Below are 22416 nucleotides of genomic sequence, written 5' to 3'. Positions count from 1 at the left end.
TGATGGCTGGGTGATGCAGGGCAGAGCTGATCCGCCGAATTGGTTAACATCTCGAGTCCCGTCTGTCGCGGAACGGCGATCGTGGCAATGCGGAACCCGACCGAAAACAGCAATGAGCCTGCCATTCTATTCCATTCAGAAACGTTGCTTCACGCCTTCGTACTTATGCCACGCCTTGGCAGCACCGCGAAGGCGGTCTATGGCCACCCACCATTTCTCCTGGTCTGACCAGGCTTCGCGAGCTCCGAGAGTGTTGACGGTCGCCACCCAATTGTCGGCGTAGTACTGGAAGCCGCGGAACTCCGGTAGTTCGCAGGCACCGGCTGATAGTGATACGGCTGGCGAAACTTCGGAGAATGACGACGCCAAGCAGCCGAGTTGGTATGAAAGCTCCGTGAGGGCGTACCGGAGCTCTCTGCGGCCATCGGGTGAGCTCTCTTCGTGGTCTTGCGAGGCGGCTGCGGCCAACGCGGCATTGATCGGGTAAAGTGCTGGCAAGGCGGCAGGAAACAGCACAGAGCAAGGCGTTCACAGTGACGCGGAGTCGCGCGATGGTACGGGAAAGCTCGGCGGCGCTTTCGTGCGTTCCGTACGCGGAGCCAGTGGTCACGCCTGAGGAGTAGGAGATGGTCAAAGAACTCACTGAGGCGGGATCCTTGTCCGAGGGCGCTTGGACAGCACCTCTAAGCAGCTGAGGTGTCAATGGAGTACTAAGCAATACGTTGTCACAACGGCAAGCGTGAGCAGCATCCGGGCAACGGCAGACCGTGTCCGTCTACTGCCTGCCCTTGGGCCATCGAGGAGGCCTAGACGCCGTTCTTGAACGGAGGCACAGGTGCTTCCAGCAGTGGTGCCTCCACTATATATATATATATATATATATATTCTATCGGCGGTTCTTTACAAGTGAGCTCATAGGTGTCACAGTAAGTGAGAGCATTTTTCTATCTCTCACTTTTCTCCACCTCGCACAGTCCAAGAAAGTATATGTAAGAATGCAATACTAATGAAAAAGAAACAAACAAGGGCGACAAAGGAGGAAAGAGACAAAAATGAAAGAAGCAATGATGCAATACTACAAATAAGTTCGGTAATGCAAACATGCCTGTGTTTCCCGGAGTTAGAAAGAAAACTGCGTGCGCATGGCGCAAAAAACTTCCTGCAGAGACCACAGAAGGGAACAGATAAGTTTCTGTAGTGTGATGTCTGTAAATAATATGCGATATATTGACCAAACTTATGAAACGTCTAACATTGTAATTGACAAAACTTACAATGCCGTCATCGGTGTTGTGGTTCCTGGAAAATGGATAAAAGGCTCCAAGTGCGTGCCAGCGTGCGCACAGCTCGACAGTTGTGTTCCCGTTGAAGCCACATATGTCTGCCCCCATCAGTGGCATTCCGTACATGCCGAAGCTAAGGATATCTGAAAAAAAAAATTACGAGTGTAGTCGCTAATTTTTCTTTATGGGAACGAGTCGGGAACGACGAAAAGAAGATTCGTTTGTATTGAGAGAGAGCAACAACTTTAGTAAACTCCCGCTCCCGGTTACTGTGGGGAGAGCCCCTTGTACAGGGCCCCATACTGCGGCTCGCCGGGCCTGATCAAAGGGTCATCAATTGGCTTCCCAAGTCCAATTCGGAGAGTCGCGCCTCCCACGACCAATTTACGAGTCTGTCTTTAATTAGCGGCAAGTCGGCGTCTGCCGGACGCTGTGAAGTACTGGGACCAAGTGCGTGAGTGTTCGTCCATGTGCCTATTTGTATCTAGACTATTTTACGGGTGAGTTTCGATCCCGCCATATTGGGCTGTTAATCTTACCGCTCTGTATCTTTACCAACAAAAAGAACAGCGATACGGTAGACGCATACGCATGAAAACGGTTGGGCTTGGTGCACTCCGTTTCCTGACCTTATCAATTTACGTCACGAGAAGGAAAATTAAGAGAACATTCGTTTAACATCCCAAGCTTACGTAAGATCGTCTATAGTTCTGTGACTGTCCACTCTTCCAAGAAGACAACTGTTATGCAATAGAGGTACAGGCGGCGCCACATATGGGCACCAACGCCTCCTTAAATACATTAAAAAATTGCGTTGCTTTAACTGGAGGCGCAATGCTAAAAAGACAACAGAGCTGATGGGCACCTAGGCAGCCCCAGCTGGCCGTTGCTGTTTTGCGAAGCTTTGCAAATTTTCTATTTCTTTCTTCCTCACGAGCAAGCGTTGGTCACAGACGCTATATTGACCTCGACCTCGACTTCAGGTGCACTCGACGGTTACGAAACCTGGTGCGCACCAGTGCTGTAAGAGGGGAGGCGCGACGGGTAGGAACGAATGATGCTTACACTGCTGCTCACCAGGTGCCACGAAGTCGAGTGCATATGAAGTGTTAGTCGATATCAATATAGCGCCTGTGACCAACGCTTGCTAGCGAGGAGACATCGGCGGCGTCACGTTTTCGACGCCAGTGAGCCCTCTAGCTCCCTTCTAGTTCACTGTAAAGAGGACGAAGTGAGGGCGTGCCGGTTCATGATGATGATAGCCTTCTGTCACGTGACGTGTTACGTGACTTTACGTCATGTGACCAGTATTACGTAACTTTGGCGGTGACATGCCACGTGACTAATTTTACGTGATTTTAGATCACGTGATGTAAAATCACGTAACATTAGTCACGTGACATGTTCCCGCCAGAATAATGTCACGTGGCTAGTATTACAAGATTCTGGCGGGAACATTCTTTCTTGCCTTGCTTTCCCTATATTTCCCTTTCTCTTCCTTTTGTATATCTTTCTCTGTACTCGTGTTCTCTCGCCCATCAGAGTTATTGCATCCCACGCCAAATGGGCGCACGTGTTCTGGGAGCGAAGCAGAAGAAGAGGACGAAGAGAGGCGTCAGGGGAGCGAAGGGCACAGGTGCCTTGCGCCTTACGCTCCGCCTTGCGCTCGTGGAAGCGAGGACGTTTCGTGGCTTCCTCCTCTTTGTTCGCTCCACGCGGCGGTATCAAAAGCTTAAATAGCTCCGCCGTGAAAAGACACATACTACTGTCGTATTTAGAGCATTAAAAAAAATTTACTCAAGAATCAGAGTGAATTTAGTCTGGTAAAATCGTATCGCCAATTTTGCGAACGCCGAAAGATGAAGGATCCTTTGTCCCGTATCACACTCTGATAGTCTGCACCTCTGATACGCATACACGGTGACTTGTTCGGTGGTACTGACGTTTTATACGATGGTCTCTCTGTACTAATTAATTTGTGGGTTTTTACGCGCCAAGACCACGGTATGATTATGAGGCACGCCGCAGTGCAAGGGCTCCGGATAATTTCGACTTCCTGGGGTTCTTTAACGTGCACTGAGATCGCACATTGCACGGGCCTCTAGGATTTCGTCTCCATCGAAATGTGACGTTCAAATATACAGGATCGAAACCACGCCTTTGGGGTCAGCAGACGAGAAACGCAACCACTGAGCCACAGCGGTGGCTGCGTTTCATTGCGATAGCAGTTATATGGACACTCTCGGCGGGTTTTTGCCATCGCCGTCATGCTCCGTATGAAGTCAAAATCGACAACATCAACCCGTCCATCGAATGTTCTACGCGTGAGCAAAAGCATGCAAGCGCTGGGGACGAACGCGGCTGAATCAGAGATAGAACAGGCCGTTCATCTCCTTCGCACGAAGTGTATATGCGTTAACATCGCCCCGCGTGCGAGGATTGCTGTCATTATAGCCCCTCAAACAAAGAGCAAACGCCCCGGCCGTCTTTACCAGGCGAATGAGCGTTGGTGAGGCGGAGGGGACTGCGTCGCTCGAGCAGCAACTGCTAACTTTGCTCATAAGGGCGCGGTCGCGAGGGCTGGCGCACGCACTATCTTGACAGACGACAGGAGACGGCTCCTAAACTTGCTGTGCTCTCAACGCTTCGAGTTTAGAGGACTGACAGCACGAAAACCGCTTCGGTCCCTGGAGCGGCCGTATTCCTTTAAACGAGGGGTCGGCAACCTTTTGAGGCGGAGGGCCGAATTGCATGAAGTCGACACTGTGGGAGCCGGACGGCAAAGCTCGAAGAGGCGGGGGGGGGGGGGGGGTGAGGAATTCGCCGAATGCGTGCTAAAAATAAACATTGCTTCTATTCCAGTTTTGTACATTATTGTAAATAATGTACAAAACTGGAATAGAAGCAATGTTTATTTTTAGCACGCATGTCACAAGGTTGCAATTTACAAACATACAGGTTACAAGAAAAAGCCCACTTGAGGTCAAAACTGCCATGTCGGCCTTCAGATAAGAAGTGACTACGAGAGGGGGCAAGGGGGTTGACCGGGATGCCAATCTCTGCCTTAAACCAGTGTTTTGTCGAGTTGCGCGAGACTGGATTCAAAAGAGTTAGCTGCTAGCCTTACTTCGTAAACATTCCAATTTGTTGCTATTGCATTCGTTGCTTCGCCCTTGCGGCAGAACTGTGATTTTTTTTATCTGTTCGCCATTCATAAACACGCACTCAACAGGCGTCTTATGTGTCTTGGCTTGTTTAGGCTGCAGCAGGGGGCACACCTCTTTGTCCCTGCAAATACAGTGTTTTGTTGTCCATCTGAGTCTTACTTCGCTTCTTTTATCACGTTCTTGGAAATCGCTAGGAATTGGCCCGATGATCGCGTGATTGTTTGTTATTGTGCTTCTGCCTCCAACTTCATATTGAGGATAAAACAGGTTTCAATGACTCGTACAATACTGAGTTATACGTGCTGCTGCGCCAGTTAGTTCACGATTGTTAAAACAATTACAACTGCCATTTGGTTAGCTCTTTTGGGTATTAATTTTTCAATGACCATGCTTCAGCGTTTGTAAAGCATGTCACTATTTTCGCTTGCCGCGGAAGACACTGCTTAAGAACAAGTCTCGTGCTTCTGGAAGAACTGACGTTGATTTGGGTACCCTGGGCTAGAGCTGTGCACGGGCCGTATTTCCGAGCCCGAGCCCGGCCCGGGCCCGCTGAAGCCCAACGGCAAAGGGCTGCGAGCCCGCCTGGCCCGGCCCGACGTACGAAAACACGATACCGGGCCCTGCTCGGCCCGGCCCGGCCCGGCTTTTTGAAGGTTCGCTGCGAAAACAAAACATCGTTTTCCGGTAATTTGGCATTTTATTGAGCATATCAAATATGATCAAACGACACACGGCGAACAGTCTCTATTACACAGATTACAAATTACAAGTAGACGGCCTCATGTCAGCAACACTGGTGTTCGCTCGCCAAAGCCGTCACGTGTATGCCCATGCAAGCGTCAGCTTTCACGAAGGCGATCTACGTCGGGTCGCTCTCACGTGCATTTTCACTCATATGGGATTTGGCCTTAAATCGAACGCGAACAGTCGCATGGCGCCGCTCAGGTGGTGTTACTTCTCTGTTTGTCGGAGTGCAACAGAGGCAGTGCTTTACCTGCTCCCCTTTTGTTTAAAGTAGAATGGAGAGGAAAAGCGGTAAAGGGCGGTCGCGGAAAAGGCGCTGTATGCGTGCTGGAAAACAATTCCCGCTTATTCTCTATATTTCGGGCTTGAGTTGGGCTTTGCGCCGTGCCCGAGCCCGGCCCGATAAAACTCCAAGTAGCCCGAGCCCGGTCCGGGCCCGAGGTGAAAATACGTCGCCCCGCCCGAGCCCGGCCCGCACGCCGGGTCGGGCTCGGGCTTTCGGGCTACCCGGAGCCCGTGCACACTTCTACCCTATGCATCCTCAATCCTTAGTTAAGCGAGGCAGCAACTCTCAAGTCTGATAGCGTAAAGTATAGCTTTTTTAGGACTTCTTGCGCGTGTCTTGTTGCACACGTCGCTTGGCCGAGGCACTGTTGACAGGTTTTCGTCGACTTGATGTCTCATTCAACATATTCTATGTATCAATTTGAACATTCAATACTCACTAGGAATACTGAGTTTCATATCCTCCCACGAAGAGCTGATATCCCCGGACCAGTGGCCTGACCACACAGATTGTCCGGGCGATGTCGCCCGAGAGATGATGAAAGGTCTTTTCTGGCGGATCTGAACGAGGGCCCTGAAGATAAGAAGAAGAAAAAAAAAACATGCCCAATCTGCGGCATATGTACCAGTATTGAGGCCGTATCAATGAAATCCCTTATACATTTGACGTAGGTCTCTCAGATGGACATTTAGCGCATTTCTTAATAGTTTGGGCTTAGCCAGCATGGCAGGTCTAAACTACGAAGCAAAAATTACTGACAAGCAGAATCCGCGTGCCTCCGCTAAACCCATTCTAGAGCGTCCGAGAGGATCCTGGCAGACCACCACAAAATACCCTGTAAATGGGGACCGACAAATGCTTTCCTACTACCACACAACCACCTCTTTTGGCTCGGTATACACATCAGGTGAAGATGAAATGTTCCGTTTTCCGGTGCTTCATAACAGACGGCGGTTCATTCAGGCGCATTCCCACTACAAGCACTTGCAAACATTTATAAAGAATGAAGGCATGGAAATGTTCGAAGGAAATCATGCACTGTGGCATATGAGGGCAGTTATTTATGACAATCTCTGAAAGAAAGAGCATAATACACTTTGAACAAGATCCATAAACGGAAAAGCCATACAACTAAAAAGTTTACGTAAAAATTTTCCACACGCTATTCGAAGCCCAAGCTTGATACCCGAGGAAACACCTCCTTTGGAGCTGTATAAGTGGCGCGTAACCGTAGTTTCATCGTAGGAAACTCAATTTATTTTCTGTTGTACACTGTCTTCTTTATAGATATTTGTATTACGTGACAGAGGGATGCACGTAGGCAAACACGGTTGTCTCGCTGAGTCGGCATAGAAATGCTTACGCATGTAACTTGCCTGAGTAAATCATCTTAACGAGATGATGTGCTAGTCTGTTGTAACGAAATTTCGGTAACGACCAGTGTGGCGGAATGGGCGCCTCCATTCCATTCCAGTTCCCTTCTGGGGAATTAGAACTTGCCGCAATTCTATCCTTTTCATTTCCTCGGAATGAAAAAACTTAGCCCATTCCCACTCCGGGAATGGCCGGGCAGTTCAATTCCATTTCTGTAATTCTTCAACGTAAGAAATGCATCTTGATAGTTTTATCGAGTTAAGAATGAACGCCCCATGAAGCTGATGTCATCAAATGCATTAACTGCAAAAATACGCAAAACACGATACCAAGGCCGAGGGACAGTAGCTTGGTGACATATCTCGTGCAGTACAACCACCCTACTAATTCCCATAGGGGCAGTTCTCCCGCTACCTATAGTATTTGCATGGTCAGCATGTGTGAACGAATGGTGATGTTTTAATATTGTTTAAGCTTAAATGTGTTAAGGCTAAAATGACGACATAGCGTATTTTTATGTTGACAAAAGTAGTATTAAAGAAGACTAAGCAGTTTCGCCACGCGTCCGGAGCGGTCGTGAATATGGAGAAAACTAAGATTTGTTCAATGGGGAACAAAACCCTCTAGGATCTACTGGTATTAGTTGGAATAGTGCACCGCTCGGGCTGTGCCTTTGTATCGAATACGGAACACTGGCTCGCACTGCTCTTCAGCACTCACGTTTGTGAAGCGCGCCTCGCAAGCATGGATGGGGTGAGGAGAACTTTCTGTGCTCGCCTGTGCGCGGGTATGCAATGTCTTCCTTGTCGCAAATGTTATTTACGTGTGTCAGGTACTTAACTGCTCGTGAGATAAAGATCAGGCTGTGCATAGAGTATTCGCCGCTTTCGTGTGGGGGTATCAATGGGAACCAACGCGCAGCGATAATTTGTTTCTCCCTTCAGTATCTGCTGGGAGATTGGGCATTTGTTTGTACATTAACTTATGCCTCAGTTTGTAGTAGGCGCGTCGCTTATAAATGTACCGTGCTTGTAATCAGCCAAGCCATTTTAAAAATACTGTTTTATTGTTAAATTAGAGGCTCTTACTTACTAATGTTTGAAGTTTGAAAAACAGCACGTAGACGAAAACGTGCTCTATTTTTCGGAAAAAAGACGTAATTCCATTCCCATTCCAATATTCCGTGCAAAAAGCGCTTAGTTCCATTCCTATGCCATTCCTCCAAGCGTTGTCCCCATTCCATTCCGGGGTCACGAAAATATGGAATGGTTCCAGAGTCATTCCAATTTTGGAGTGGCAACTCCGCAACACTGGTAACGACTAAGTACATCGTAATGGAATGCTACACTTTCACTCAGCGGCACCCGTAGAAACCGCCCACGTTTTACAACTTGAAATTATTAATTGACCAGCAGCCGACACAGGCAAGAGTCGCTTAAAGCAATGCTGGGGAAAAGTGGGGATGGGCTAAATTCACAGATTCGAAGTCGTTACAGAAGTAGGTAACAGCGCATGAAGAAAGAAAAGATCAGGAAGAGACAGTCGCTGTGCGAGACTTCTGCGGACGTAATGGAAGCGGGATAGATCAAGCAGGCTAGGTGACTTTCTCGCCGCTGCGTTTCAAAGAGGATAACATTGCGGGGAACTTTCGATATAACACAAGCCTTGCTTATCATGCAACTAGTAACGTACTTGTACGTCGCTCTGGCCTCCATTTGCGAGTAGATGTTGTGGACGTTGTAGTGGGACGAGATGTAGTGACGGTCGCTCATACAAAGTGTCTTCGCGCACAGCCTCTCTCTGCTTGGCACGTACGGGGGGTTATCCTCTTTCTGGTTCGGAGGGCAGCCGTCTTTGTGACCGTCGTAGAAATTGGATGGTTCGTTCATGTCCTGCACAACGTGAAAACAATCTTCACAACTTTTCGCGATTTGACATCGGGCTTAGTTCACTGCCATGCCGTCAGAATAATCTGCATACCAGATCCGTCAGTTTTGCCACAGATTCAAGGGCGTATTTAGTTTCGAGTAGGAGGACAGGCCGCGCGAACTGTTTGTTTCAATTCACGCAAGCGAGTCCATCAGAAAAGATGAAAGGCGTAGCTCCAGCTTTCTGGTAGGTGTTGTCTTCAACAGTGTCTTTACGTCGTTTGATCATCTGATTCTTCAGCACAATGCAAGTGACGGCATCCATGGCTGCCTACACTACCAAAAATGCAATTGTCAGTAGATAGCATAATAAAAAAGAGCGAGGTGTCAGCTCGTGTATATATGTATGTATGTATGCATATATATACACACACACAAAACTGAAGTAAAGGCAAAACAGAAAGAAAAAATTAGGGAGGGGGAGAAGCATGTAGGGAAGGGTGTTTCAGTTCCACTAACGTGAAACCTGTGGAGGGGCCAAGCATGCAGTGTGCGCCGGTGTTTCCCACAGTAAAATCATTACTAATTGGCAATGAGAGACAGAAGAGGGATTAGACACAAATACCCGCAGTCCTCTTTTAGTTAACGTGCACGCTGCGAATCTTTATTGTTCAACTACGCACAAGAGAAATCTCCCAGCGGCACTACATTGCAGGTCAAGACCAAGTGCCTATATATACGCGGTGGCCAGTGAACGGTTGTGCAGCGCGAGCAGTCGGTTTTTTCAATCAAGAAACTCGCTAGCAGACGCTGCCTGCGTCGGCGTTGTCTCTCGTGGTCGAGGGCGCGTTCTCGTTCCTTGCGAGCTAGTAGTTCAGCGTTCATCGCAGAAGGAGCGTTTCCATAGTCAACGCGCGCCGTTCGCTCTCTCCTGCCACACAGCGAGCGCTGAGGTGGTGGCGCCCTCTCTTGCGCAGGACAGCAGACGATTATGCAAGCCGCGACAGCAGGCGACGACGATGCACGCCGGCACGCCGAGACCCTAAGGTGCTTCGCCCCTAAAAAGAGATTCTCTTTCTTAACAACAACCAAAGAGGCTTGCTCGACAACTACTGCGTTACCAGATGTACTGCGGTATCCAGGATACGTACCTGTCTATACTGATGACACCGGAGTTAAAACCTCTTCAACTTCAGCATTTATTATACCGCACCTAAATATGTGAGAATGATTGAAGTGATCTCGCACGACATCATACACAGCAGCTGAGCTGTTCGCTATTCTATGTGCGATAAAGTTTATAATTTTTTTAGGAGATGCGCGAACATGGGTAGTTTTTCACAGGCGGCGCTAACACCACTCTACAACACAAAAGCGAAAATTAGCAGTGATGACCTACGAAACAATTCCACAGCTCAAAAATCCAAAAAAGGGAAGCATGAAAAAAGGTCCCAGTGGATTCCTGGACATCGCAACATTCCCGGCAACACAGCTGCCGATGAAGCAGCACGACAAGCACATCGCAACGATGATATGATTTCTCTACCAGTTACGAAAAATGAATGGAGAAGTACTTTAATGGCAACATATTTCTAAATGTGTAGAAATGCGTGATTGGAACAGAGTTGTGAGATCGGATTTACAGCATATTGATTTACAGCACTTCGAAATTTCGTTAATATAGAACCACAAAAACCGCTAGCACGGAATTGGCCATACTGAAACTCCCGAATGCGACTGTGAATTTGTAGACGAAGATATATGCCACTTCCCTCTAGGTTGCCTACATCATGACGCACCGGGATGCTGCCTGAAATCAGAACTAATGGCACTGGACCGTTCAGTATGAAGAAACTTTATGGCTCGTGGCCAGGCTACAGAAGAGCGCTTTCAAAGCGTTAAAACGCTTTCTTGAAGACAGCGGCACTGTTGGATCTTATTAAGGCAGTTATGTTTTCACTATATGAAGGTCGCTTATTATATGTATGACGCAGTTATTTTTTGTGTTGTCTCTTATGCTGGCCATACGTTATGATACACCCACATGATGTATGGGCTACCTGCTGACTAGAGACGTTATTAGGCACATTATTACCTGTAATTTTGAGGTTATCTGATACAGTATCAAGATGTTACTGAAATCGCATATTGTATATGCCACGCATTACTTTTGTTTTGACGTTACTGTGAGAACGCTGTGAGAACGCTATCTTTTTAAATAGTCCTGGTGTTCCTAGTGTTACTGTGAAAAAGTTGTTAGATATGTAACTGTAAACTCAATATGTTGTATGCTTGATCCCTTGAAGAGCTAAAGAGTAGCCGGTGCCATATTTGTGCGCCAACATCTTCTTATACATATCAATAAGGAAAAAACTTTTACCGGTTGCACTAAAACACCAAACAGTTAACAGCAGAATCAGCTTTTAAGGATCAACAGTTGAAGTTCACTTACAACAGCTAAAAAAGCAACTTTGCCTAACCTTTCAGGTGGTAGAAAGAACTTGTACTCACAATCCAGGCTCCATCGAAAGGGACCTCATCGTGAAACCTAGCGAACTGCTTCATCCAGTACGTCGTCGCATTGGGGTGGCTGAAGTCGGGGAACACGCTGCTTTTGTCATTCCAAACCTGTCGAGTGTGGAATGCGAGGTGTGGATATATTAATGGCTAACATTATTGGCTGCGCATTTATCAGCTAGGCTAACCACTGCCATGCTTATACAGTTTGCGTAGCTACAGCAAGTTTTTTTGTGTAAATCCATCAAGAAGCCTACTTTCAATGCACCGCGTGTTGCACAATTGTTTTTTATCATAGGAGCATTTATTCGTGTAGAGGAAGATTCTGAGTCTTCTTCTGAGTTTTTTCAACCTTAGAAAAGCTCACAAAGGCAGGCAAAGCACTTGACTAAGGCTTCATACCATTACCTTTCCATAAACAATGCCTCCGGTGATATTTTTGACGAAGATATCCATAGCAAGCCCGTCGTCGTACGGAGGGTAACTGCCGCGTGCTTCAGAACCGCTCACTGCGGGATCCTGCGGATCACGTGTACTACGTATCAGAATGCATGTATCATCAAAAATATTTTGTTCAAGAAAGCGTTCGAGGTTCTCTTAAAGCTACTTGCCACGATGACGACGTAGTGACGGCCAGAAGCGTGGAGATCATTGACGAATTCCGGAAGCCCTTCAAACCTGTCCTTGTCGTAGGTGAAGTCGTTATTGCTTTTCATGTAGTCGATGTCGTTCCACTGGGTGTCCTTGATGTCGCGAAGAGAAAATATCGCACACATTTGTACGAGTTAGGCAACAAAGTGCGCAATGCCCCATTGTATTATTATTTTTGTGTATATATCAGCACTTAAATTGATTTTCGAGCCGTAGTAACTTAGGAGCGTGCTCCGAAAGAGCAAATACTTAATATGCCGACATAATGCGTCTGTGAAGAAAGAAACTTTACTGGACATTTTAGCCTATATTTTTCGGCCGTTCTAGATAACTGTGGCAGTTCTGTGCGAAATCTGGCGAGAAAGTAGTAATAAAGGATGACATTACATATTTTATAACATTTTTTTTTTCTAAAAATGCCAAGAACAAGTTTTGTTTTAAGCATGAGAAACATTTGCAGTTAGACTTCGCGTCGGAAAACTATGGTTCTATGTTGGGCTTCACTGCACATTTTTATTGCGGGCTATACAGATGGCAATGATGCGCAGTGTTGTGGCAGATACATTCACTGCACCCCAAATTAATGGTCTAAACAGACGACAGTGAAACGCATTAGTGAGGTTCTCTTTCTTGTGATTTGTACTACATAACGCGTTCTTTGCACGTATGACCGAATAAGCTCAGCATACTAGACGACAAACATTTCCTATTAGAAGCTTGAAAGCATTGCGTAATAATTAATTGTGACAAATACTATAAATATAGAGTGGCCAGCGTGATCGACATTGGCGCGCACACTTATTCGCTGACGGGTTGCGGATAATCCTTTTTTTATGCTGGGGCAGTTGCAAAACTGAATGACGAGGTGGTTGATGACGAGAAGATTAACCGCGCGTCGTCGATAAGGATAATGATCGTCGTAAACAAAAATACAAACATTTCGAGCTGTCGCATTAAAAATAACCTCCAGGGTAGAGACCTTAGTGCCCGCAAAGTTTTCCCAATAGTCGTGACACACTCAAGAAGCTCTGAGTAAATACCAGCGGAATTCCGGCCTTGATGTTCATCTCCATGATGTACCGAGTTCGGTTTAGCGTTTTGTACCCGAAGCGGCACAGGTGAAAGCCCAGGCCCCAGTAAGGAGGCATTGCGGGCATGCCCACGACGTGCTGCATCTGGCTCACAACGTTGGCCGCCGTCGGGCCAGCGAACACGAAGAAGTCCAGAACGCCGCCCAGTGCGCGGAATGTGACTGCAGGAGTGGGCTGCAGCACGATATCTGAAGGAGAGACATATGCGTGTGATCAACGTAAATGTCATTTTTATTGAGGCGAAAGCCTAACGTGAACGAGGCCTTGAGCGTAACTTAGGCGGCGTGAGAGAAGGGAAGCAAAGTAGATCATGTGACGTCTATAGGGGAGGGAAAAACCATACAAAAGCGAGTGAGAGCATGACTGTGTATGTATGATAAAGCAAAGTAAGTGAGTAGTGCATTAATTAGTGAAACATAATTATATCATGTTAAAGAAAACTGAGTGAGTACTTGGTTAAGCAGTGAAAGTTAACCAGTGAATGTTAATTCGGGAAAGTTAATAAATAAAGTTGAATTAGTGAACGTTTGACGTCGATACGCAGTGCATGGAATAATAGCCCCACCGAATAGCTTTCGCCTTCGAGTCATCTCAGGCAAATGCATCAGAGCCTCTTTGAAATTTTGCTGTTATTCATACACGATTACGTTTTTTATACCATATTACAAACCAATCTGTCATGACCCTCTTCAAATTTGTAAGTGCCTAAGCGTAAATACTGGTTAGCAGTATTCGACAGTTGCCTCAACGAATAACTGACGGACTTTAGACTACAGTTCGTGTGCGTTAAGTATTTAATTGTAGCTGTAGACAGACGATGCATTTTAATCTGACAACAGTTAAACTAGTTTGCATTATTCTGACGGTAAGTGTAACGTTGGGAAAAGGGTAAATTGTTCTTGGGGTCGCTAAATAATGAGTAATTAACAAGTGGTTGGTGACCAATGTGCAGACATCGGATTGACTGGGCCTTCGGAAGGGCCGAACAGGAAGAACAGACGGAAAACCCACCCAAGGCATTGCTGTTGTGCAAGAATACACCGTATCCATGTCGGTCGTCGTCTACTCCAAGCAGGATAGGGTGCGTCCCGTAGAGGTTCTGGCCACGCTAGAATGTAGAAGTATTACAATCATCATCAGTATGAGAATGCGTCTTAACGTCACTGAGGGTTTGTTTAGTGTACATATAGGGAGCATCATGAAAGAGTTCAAACACGGGAGGAGAGAACAGACGCCAAGCTCTATTTGCAGCAAAGCTATAGACATTCCACGGTCTAATGAGACCCATGATTAACCCTGATTACGTGCTAAGTGCACTCTTTCCTAGCCCAACACCGTCAACCAACACTTGGGTAATACGTAGCCTTGTTCCCTTATGGAGGGCCTATAGGCACTTTTCTGTGTTTTCAGGGTGCAAGTGGACATTTTAATTAGGTTTGAATTAACTATCCAAGGGGCTAACTGAGCTTTTTCTACATTCCACTTAATCCTCATCATTCTCGGTACCCTATACAACCATTAACTAGAACCATTACTAAATTTTTATAAGGCTCTTCTTTTTTCCGACTTTCGTATCACACCTTTTTTAGTGTCTCGTGACCCCCAAAAACGGTGTCACAGTGACATAGCTAAAAAAAGGGTGCTAGCGACATTGCCTTATGTAGCCTGCAGCTAGCTCCGTACAACTCGTAGCTACATTTATGCTATTCCAGGCATATATGCAGTCCCATCTTATCTACGTCAGTACGTACGTAAGCTGGCTGACCCTTTTCTATATGTAATTATACAGTAAAATGACAAAGGATGCACCTCTGTATCCTCAACGTAACAAAAAGGACTATACGAGATAAAAGAACACGATTCATTTAGTGAAGAAACCTCTTTGTGCCTCCTTTCCCAAATTTATGGTTTGGTGCACCTGCCAGTTCGCTCTGTCACCGCCAAGGCGCAGTTAATTATTGCACTATCCCAAGGTGCCAATCCTCCCCACTATTTCGCAAATGTCCAGTAGGGAGTTTCTGCCTGAGTCTCCTAATGAGTGCGGCTGATGCAAATGCAGACCATAGGAGGTCTGTCCCGGTTGAAGAAGAAACGGCTGGTCCAGTTGAGGCTTCGGCGCAGCGTGGTCCACTGTTCTCCCAGACCATAGACGTAGTCCGATGGCAGTAGTGTGGAAAGCTGAAGAAACTGGTCGGTGAACACGAGGCGTGACAGGTTCGTGTGGAAACTGGGAAAGAAGGGTGAAGTAGGTCTTCGATTAGTGTATGGCCCATTATACGCACGGTGCACACACACTTCAGCACCCAAGGGCTGACGATGACTGCTTTATAAAGGAACGTTTTTGTGAAGTATACTCGTTCTTTCCGATGCTTTTCTTTCCGGCAGTTAGCATTACTTTTCACTGCGCGCTAAGTAAAGAACAACAATGTGTCAGGCAAAAAAAAAAAAAAAGAAAACGACAAGTTTCCGTCAGTATGCTCACGTATATCATAGACGTCATAAGCATGACTTCCTTTCTCCATGTTCTCATAACTCCTCTGAAACCTTGGTAAGGTTTTTTCGAACGTATTGTTCTGACAAAACTGCGATAGCCCATCCAATGAATCTGACATCTCATCTAAAGTTAAGGTTCTCTTTCTGAAGACCATGGCTGGGCTTAACAGTTTCGGTACTTAGAACTATTCATACGTCGTTGGTCAGCCATGCTCGCTAACGTTTTGTTCCTCATTTTATGGCGAAAGCCTTATAGATGTCTCATCAAACGCGAAAATTGACCATCGGCGTCCCGCGTCGGCGGCATCAACGCGAGTGATGCAAAAAATATTCACATGATGACGCCACCATATGGCGTCAGCATGACGTCACAGATCGCCAAAATTTGTGACGTCATCGTGTGATGTCATGATGACGTCATCGCATGACGCCGTCATTTGGTCGAAGGTGGGCGGATCATGGAGACAATGCAAGACCAGGTGAAGTGCAGAAGGCTCGCAATTCCTCCAATCCTGGAGGCAGTGCAAAACCACGTTCGGAGCAGAAAGCTTTCGTAGGGGGGCGGGGAAGGATCAATACATCGACGGAGAAGAAAAAGATGATGGCCTTCGCCTTCAAGTCGTCTTAACCGAATGCATAATGGATTTTTTGCGCTTGTTCCGTTCCTGTTATCGCAAACCGCTCTAAGGCACATTTTAGTGAACCAGGACCTGTGTTTTTCAATGTCTGTCGTCGTGTATTTTTTCATCAAAAGGTTGTTAAATCAACTACCCTTGCTTTTAACGCTTCTGTGTTACAATTAAAGCACGTATAAACTTACAGAATTGTTGATTGACGATCGAGACGGTAGACGCTCAGTTGACCGTCCTTCGAGACGCTCACGTTGTAAAGGCGGCTGCCTCTGTATGTTCGTGTTGCAATTTTTGGCACAGGAGGTGTGAAGCGTGTCTGAGTCGCATCCGTGATCTGAAAAAAAAAAGCACCTTGCATTGTAGAACCAGCCCTTTTGCTTTTTTGATGCGAAGCGTTACATGGTTAAACGAAAAGAAATCTGGCGGTCGTTGTTGTTGTTGTCCTCTCCTCATGGCACATACCCAATGGAGGGGATCGGCCGAGTAGTTTGTGAATTCTTCCTATATTTTCTGCATGGTGTAACTCCTTGGTACGCTATTTGTTTTTAATCATTGAATTGAAGTGTCAATTATGAGTAATGAAAATTTTAATGCCCATGGAATTTAGCAATAGATTTTTAGTAGCAATGATATATTCCTGAACAGCAAGGAAAACATCCCTGTGGCTGTACCCCAGGGTAGTGGCCCCAAAAGAAAGAAGAATGGGTTCTGATAATTCCAGGCCCAGCTTTTGAAGAGGTGGTATGGTATGGTATGGAAAAATGTTTATTTAGGTCCGTCGGGGCGTGAACTAGCACGTAGCGGGCCGCTCCCACGTCGGGACAAATAGGCCTAACCTGTCCGCCACGTCGTGGGCCCGTTGGACTGCCCATAGCTGCGTCCTTAAATCCGTACTGCGTAGCGCAGCATCCCACTTTGACGGTGTAACGTTTTCAACTCGTAACGCAGGGCACCGCCAGAGCATATCATCTAAGCTGGCAATGTGTTGAATCGGCGACATGATATGAAAAAATAACCAATCGTTTCTTCGTGATTACAGAAGAGGCACAGAGAGGAGTTCACTAAACCTGATCCATTGAAGTAAAAATGGAGGGAAGTAACGCGGCAACAAATTTTTGTTACGGCAACTTCCTCTTTGATGTTGTTGTTTTCCTCTGAACATGGCTCATACTCAATGCAGGGAATCGGCCGAGTAGTGGATGACCCCATTCAATATTTCTTATGTAGTGTATCATTCGTAGAAGCCATAATTAACTAATCTATTGAATCGACGTAGAAAATATTGGTAATGAAATATTTAAAGCAGGCAAAATATAGCTAGATATTTTGTTAGACTGTCCGACGAATTCCTAAATGGCGAAGAAAACATCCCCGTGGCTGTATCCCAGAGTGGTGGCCCCAGAAGAAAGAATAACCGCTTCTGATGCTTCCAGGCCCAGCTTGCGAAGAGGTGGTACTATTATTATTTTCCTCGATTTCGTGTACCGGCGACAGGATAGAAAGAAATGACCAATAGTTTCCTTTCGATTACAGAAGAGGCACGGCGGGGAAGTTGCTAAACCTGCTCTATGCAAGTAAAAATTGAGGGAGGTAACGCACGAAGGAAATTTCGTTATGGCCAGTTCCAGTATTTTTAACGTGGATAACTCGCTGCGCCAGGAAAATAAGAGGTGCTTATGCTCTGGAGAAGCTGTCAATACTGGGTCTGAGAAACGTTTTCTGAATGCTAGTGAGCGAAATCTTGCAATCGTGACATGCGCGGTTAGCGGGAAAACACGAATAATCGGCGCCAAAAGCGACGCCTTTGCTAAAGAATCACCCACATCATTTAATAACAAACCATTGTGGCCAGGTACCCAGATCAAATGAATACATTCAAGGTGAGCGGGAACTATTACTTGAAAGAGCTTTAGTGTAGCCGTGTCACCAGGTGCGGAAAGAGAGGAGCACACAAATAATGAGTCAGTTATAATTGCAATTACTGTAATTGAAATACTTAACTTGCTTAAGCCTAATATTATTGCCATAAATTCAGCAATAAAAGTAGGAAGAGAATCAGGCAACCGTAATGAAAAAGACCAGAGCAAAATATTCCTATGCCAGATCTTTCCTCAGATTGCGATAACAACATTCGTTGGTAGAGTATTCAGATGCTCTTGCAACAACCCATGTAAAATGCCATGAGATAGTAATTTCGCGTGGATCGGAAAAATATCGTCGTAGACAATTTCTGGAGTGTTGCATAGTCATAGGAAGCATGTTATGTGGCCTAGTCATAGGAATTTGTACATTTAGTAAATCAAATAATGTTTGAACAAATATATATTGTGGTTTGCGAAATCTGGGCCAGTCCGAAAACGCTGGTGTATAAACAAAATTTGGAAGGTACATTGTTCACCTGTTTTCTTGTCCCTGAGTCAGTAGATTTAATGATTCCTGTAATTCTTGAGAGGTATAAACTATTCAGTCTACATTTCCTGGCATTGGACTTTTCTTTCTACAACGAAGGAAGTTGAATAATGCCCTTTTGTTTTTAGATTTAAACATTTAGTCGAAGTGTTTTTATCATATTCCTCTTTCTCGCATGGGACAGTACGTTTAAATGTTGCCGCAATGAGCTGATAATCTTTCCAATTTTGTCGATGATGATGACGATCATGATTGCCTTTTCACGATGATGACGATCATGATTGCCATGATCGACTTTTGATGATGACGATCATGATTGCCTTAATGAATGGCTTTTACATACGGCTTTTCTTCATCTGTAGTCCTGTGTGCACTCAGTATTTCACCATCGGCTAGGCGGGGCACTCTTGTTTGAAGCCGAAGCAATCACGAATTCTGATGTATTTTTCGAGATTTCTAAAACTGAGCAAGCATTTTTACCAAGGTCTTAATTTCTACCACTGGAGACTGTCTTAATATTAGAATGCAAGCAGGCTTTAAATTTTGTTATAATTAACCAATGTTTTCTCTTTTCTTTCAAGTGATTTTATTAGACATGCGATTTCAATGTACACGTGAAGAGGGTCGCTATTTGAAGCAAAATCAATTGTTCTCCAAGACTTCAGTGGGACACTTGAGGCACAAAATGTCATATCTAAAACTGATCGTGATCGACCGCGAACAAATGTAGGCTGCCTCATATTTAGGCAGGTAAGATCCTCAAGACTATGGCACATACCCAGACTGCGTATCGTAACATTTCGATGATAACTACAAGAATGTTTATTACTAAAAAAAGTAAAGAAAACATAAAGAGAAATAAAGCAAATAACAGCTATTATAGTATGTCGAGCAGACCAGACAGCCGTGCTCATCTGACTAGAACAATTAGCAATGGATGTGTGAGATTTTAATACGTTTTAAAAATTACTTTACGAATATTTAATAAGTAGAGATTAAAATGGGATGCGTTTAGTGGCTTGAATAAAGTCACAAAGCGCATTAAATACGTCTCTGTGACAATGACCCAAAACGAAGGCACCGAAGTTTTGTACAATTTCTGCAGTTAAACTTAAACCTACCTTGGGAAACGGATTAACTACAAGTATTTTTGTAAGTAATGAATGTCTGCAACATGACTAAAAATAATGTTCAAAAGTTTCTATTTCTTCGCAGAGTTGACAGAGTGGCGATATCGCGAGACCAGCCCTGTGTAAATATAAATTTAATGGGGGGGGGGGGGGGGGAGGACACGGCATCGCGATCTCGTTATCGTAACTTAAGATTGTTTATTTTCTCCACTGCGGTTTCGATAGCCCTATCTACGGATAAAACTATATATCACCATCATGAATGGTTATGTGCCGCAGAAATTGGGCAAACCCCACTACTCGCCACTGGTTCACTGAAGATAAACAGAAAAAAAGTAAACAATAAATAAATAAATAAATAAATAAATAAATAAATAAATAAAATAAAATAGTAAATAAATAAATAAATAATTTATTAATAAATGTATAAGTAAGCAAATAAATCCGTGTGCTACACAGCTTCGTAGGTAATACACCTTCACAGAGTGGACTGGCTCATGAATTTTTTCTTTGCTAAACCACAATCGGCGACACCAAGCCAAGTGTGGCTAAACGTCGCCTTCACAGAATATTTTGCCTTCCGAATCGGAATAGATAATAGTGCTTTTTCCGATTGCTGTGGTAGCACAGAAAGTATTCAACATGTTCTTTGCCGCTGTCCCCGCTACAGGCGCACAGGCTGTCGTTAGCGGCTGTGTTAGCCTCCCTTGCTCTTTTGGAACAATTTCGAAATGGCGACGAAAACTGTCGTCACTCGCGAAGGGTGGCCAAGGCTTTGTGTTTTTACGTGGCGCTGGCCTATTAGAGAAATTCACTCGCTACTCACTTGTTTTTATTTTCGGCGCCTGCTTTTTGTCTCAGCTTTTGCTTCCATCGTTCTCTCTTCTATACCCCCTGGTGTAGGGTAGCACACCTGAAGTTTGAGCACCAATTCACCTACCTGCCCTTGCCTCATTTTCCTCTTCAATACTACTAAAATCTAACTCTTTTTTTACTGCCTTTTACCAAACCCACCACTTCCCAACAGAGAACTATAATAGCTCTTTAAAGTTTTCTTCGCACGAGCAACGAGCAATACGTGCCTTTCTTTTCTTTCAATAAGCATGGTTAGAACACACGAGACAATTCATATTTTAGGTACCGGATGTCACCTCAGGAAATTAAAATTGGTTTAAACGTGGAACTGAGAATTTTTAATATTGATGGCATTCGGCGTCGACGCTCCTTCGACACTCGGAGGTCATTGCAGATGGTGGATTACGAAGTTAGGATGCACAGGCAAACTCACATTTTTGCTCTTTCCACCTCTAGCCCAGCCGTGGATGGCTACACATGGCGCGACCGTTATATTAATCACGTACGAAATATTTTAGAATCACTGTAGCTCGCAATGGCACCAATGTTGCTGCAAGCTGCCACAAGACTGCAGGACAATCCGCACTGCAAAGTTCGATGGTGCGTTATCTACTCGCCACAAATGTTGCCTATGACAAAATAAAAAAAATAATATTAAAGGCAACCCTCATCCTTGACTCAGGTGTCTGGCAGTTGCACTCACACCTCTGCGTTCGTGTTCTCAATACCCAGGAGGTGTGCAAAATCGAGGAGTTCGTGTTGCCAAGATCAAGTTTCGCAAAATCAAGAAGGTGTGCCACTGGCAGATCCGCTGTAAAGCTGCGTGCGTATAGAGGGTAAGTGAGGACAAATGGAGGATTAAAAAGGAGGATAATAAAACAACGCTGAGTGCTGAGTGTCGTATAATAAAACAACATATTTTTCCTAGATTTTTTTTGCACCACTAGCGTGCACAGTTATGCATGTCTAAGGATTTCTGGTAAAAGAGCATCCTTTCACCAACTTTATTGCCATAAAATTATTGTCAATTTTGGTAAGTGAACTTTATTTGCGCATTTCGTGCTTCCAATTCGCACGCGTGTTCGCCAATGACAAGGAAATATTTCGCACAATATATTTATCAATCTTTCAATCCTGCCAAACCCGAGATTCTTCCCCATCTTCTAAATACATATGAGGTTTGGTGAGTCCCATCGAAACATGGTTGCGACGTGATAAGAAGCCTTTCTGAACACGATGCGCTCACCGTGATCCTCGCTGTGTCGTTCCCGTAGAAGACGATGTTCACTGCCACAGACTGCACATCCTTGTCGATGCCCGATGGAATTTTTCTGTGGAGCTTTGCAAAGATGTGATCCGGAAAATAATCCAAGTCGTCTAGCACGTATCCCTGATAATCGGAAGGATAGTAGCAGTAAGGAATGTTCAGTCCCGATGCGTTGCCCAGTGCGCCCCAGCAGCAGCCTCTCGCCTCGCAGCCCTGCTGCGAAGAGCCGGGTTCCGGATAGCAGTCGAATCGATCTACTACGCTGGCCAGCTCACATTTCTCGTCGTAGCCTATAGAATAGGAGTACAGCAGCAACCAATTAGCCCGCCTTGTTCAGCTAGCAATTGAAGGGTCATGACATCCAATTTTCTATCACTATCTGTGTTATGTGGGTTAACCCTTCTGCGTTTATAAACAAGATGGCGAAATTAAATTTTAACCCATATGGACGAGCACTTAATTTATAACCTAATGTTTTTACAAACACACGAGGGGCCCGAGAGCGCCCGGACAACACTGGCGCATTCGGAGCCGTGACGTAACAAGCTGCTTGCTTTGCGAGCGTCTGCATTCCGCCAAACAGTTACCTGATCAAAGAAACACGTTACCTGATCAGCGGTAATGCTTCGGACAACTGTTAAAGGGGTAC

General features: G+C 45.4%; 1 protein-coding gene across 1 annotated transcript in view; it reads right to left on the bottom strand.

Moving 5' to 3' along the window:
* The window catches only part of LOC119381061 (lysosomal alpha-glucosidase), a 32411-nt gene extending 10200 nt beyond the window's left edge, over window positions 1–22211 (bottom strand). The window contains exons 1-12 of the mRNA XM_049412142.1: window positions 22208–22211; window positions 21747–22057; window positions 16295–16440; window positions 15043–15208; window positions 13993–14089; window positions 12931–13169; window positions 11851–11982; window positions 11648–11758; window positions 11234–11350; window positions 8547–8746; window positions 5920–6053; window positions 1275–1426 (exon numbers count right to left, since the gene is read on the bottom strand). Coding sequence (XP_049268099.1) covers window positions 1275–1426; window positions 5920–6053; window positions 8547–8746; window positions 11234–11350; window positions 11648–11758; window positions 11851–11982; window positions 12931–13169; window positions 13993–14089; window positions 15043–15208; window positions 16295–16440; window positions 21747–22057; window positions 22208–22211 — 1809 coding nt within the window. The remainder of the gene's footprint in view (window positions 1–1274; window positions 1427–5919; window positions 6054–8546; window positions 8747–11233; window positions 11351–11647; window positions 11759–11850; window positions 11983–12930; window positions 13170–13992; window positions 14090–15042; window positions 15209–16294; window positions 16441–21746; window positions 22058–22207) is intronic.
* Window positions 22212–22416: the final 205 nt, after the last annotated feature.

Source organism: Rhipicephalus sanguineus, chromosome 2, assembly GCF_013339695.2.
Source record: "Rhipicephalus sanguineus isolate Rsan-2018 chromosome 2, BIME_Rsan_1.4, whole genome shotgun sequence".
NCBI classification, from domain to species: domain Eukaryota; kingdom Metazoa; phylum Arthropoda; class Arachnida; order Ixodida; family Ixodidae; genus Rhipicephalus; species Rhipicephalus sanguineus.
Note: the sequence above shows the minus strand (reverse complement) of the source record. Positions and strands in the feature narration are given on the sequence as shown.